This window comes from Sinocyclocheilus rhinocerous, unplaced genomic scaffold (assembly GCF_001515625.1).
Source record: "Sinocyclocheilus rhinocerous isolate Xijiao unplaced genomic scaffold, SAMN03320098_v1.1 scaffold63, whole genome shotgun sequence".
NCBI classification, from domain to species: domain Eukaryota; kingdom Metazoa; phylum Chordata; class Actinopteri; order Cypriniformes; family Cyprinidae; genus Sinocyclocheilus; species Sinocyclocheilus rhinocerous.
Genome location: NW_015659563.1, coordinates 431,608 through 432,260, shown reverse-complemented (window position 1 = coordinate 432,260; position 653 = coordinate 431,608). Strand labels below are relative to the sequence as shown.

At 37.7% G+C, this 653-nt stretch overlaps 1 protein-coding gene across 5 annotated transcripts in view; it reads right to left on the bottom strand.

Annotated features, from left to right (window-relative positions):
- Positions 1-653, bottom strand: part of wwox (WW domain containing oxidoreductase) — a 245,073-nt gene that overhangs the window by 162,798 nt on the left and 81,622 nt on the right. For all 5 annotated transcript variants that reach the window (XM_016532697.1, XM_016532701.1, XM_016532698.1 and 2 more), the window contains one exon: positions 174-359. In XM_016532697.1, the coding sequence (XP_016388183.1) occupies positions 174-359 (186 nt within the window). The remainder of the gene's footprint in view (positions 1-173; positions 360-653) is intronic.

Below are 653 nucleotides of genomic sequence, written 5' to 3'. Positions count from 1 at the left end.
CTTGACTAAAACTAAATAGGATAAGGTTGACTAAATATGATAAAAACTAACAAGGACATTTTATCCCGGGACTAAGACTAAGACTAAAATGAAAATAGCTGACAAAATTAACACTACCACAAATGCTTCAGCAATGAAATGAGGGAATGATAGGAGATAATCGAAAGTCTCACCTGTGAGACTCTGAGGAAACCACCACCACCCGAGCCGGAGCGGAGTGCCGCAGGACGTCCTGCAGGAGCTCAACCAAGTAGAAATGGCCAAGATGACAGATCTGAAAGGTGGTTTCCAGCCCGTCCTCTGTTAAATTCCAGGGCTGCGTGCAAACCGCTGCATTACACACTAGGATGTGCAACGGCCTTCAGAGAGAGAAAACAATGAAATCGATTGGGTGAAAATAACACATTCTTGCCAAATACAAAAAACTAAACAAACCAAACATCACAAACAAAACAAAACAAAAACAAAAACAAAAACCATAAAACCAAACCATAAAAGCCAAAAAAAAAAACACAAAACAAACAAGAAACAAAATTAAATCAAATCTAATCAAACCAAAACAAAAACCAAGCCAAACCAAGATGGTCAATCCGTGTATCATTCGATCATTCGTTTTTTGATTTAATATTGAAAGTAGAAAAATGAGAAAACGG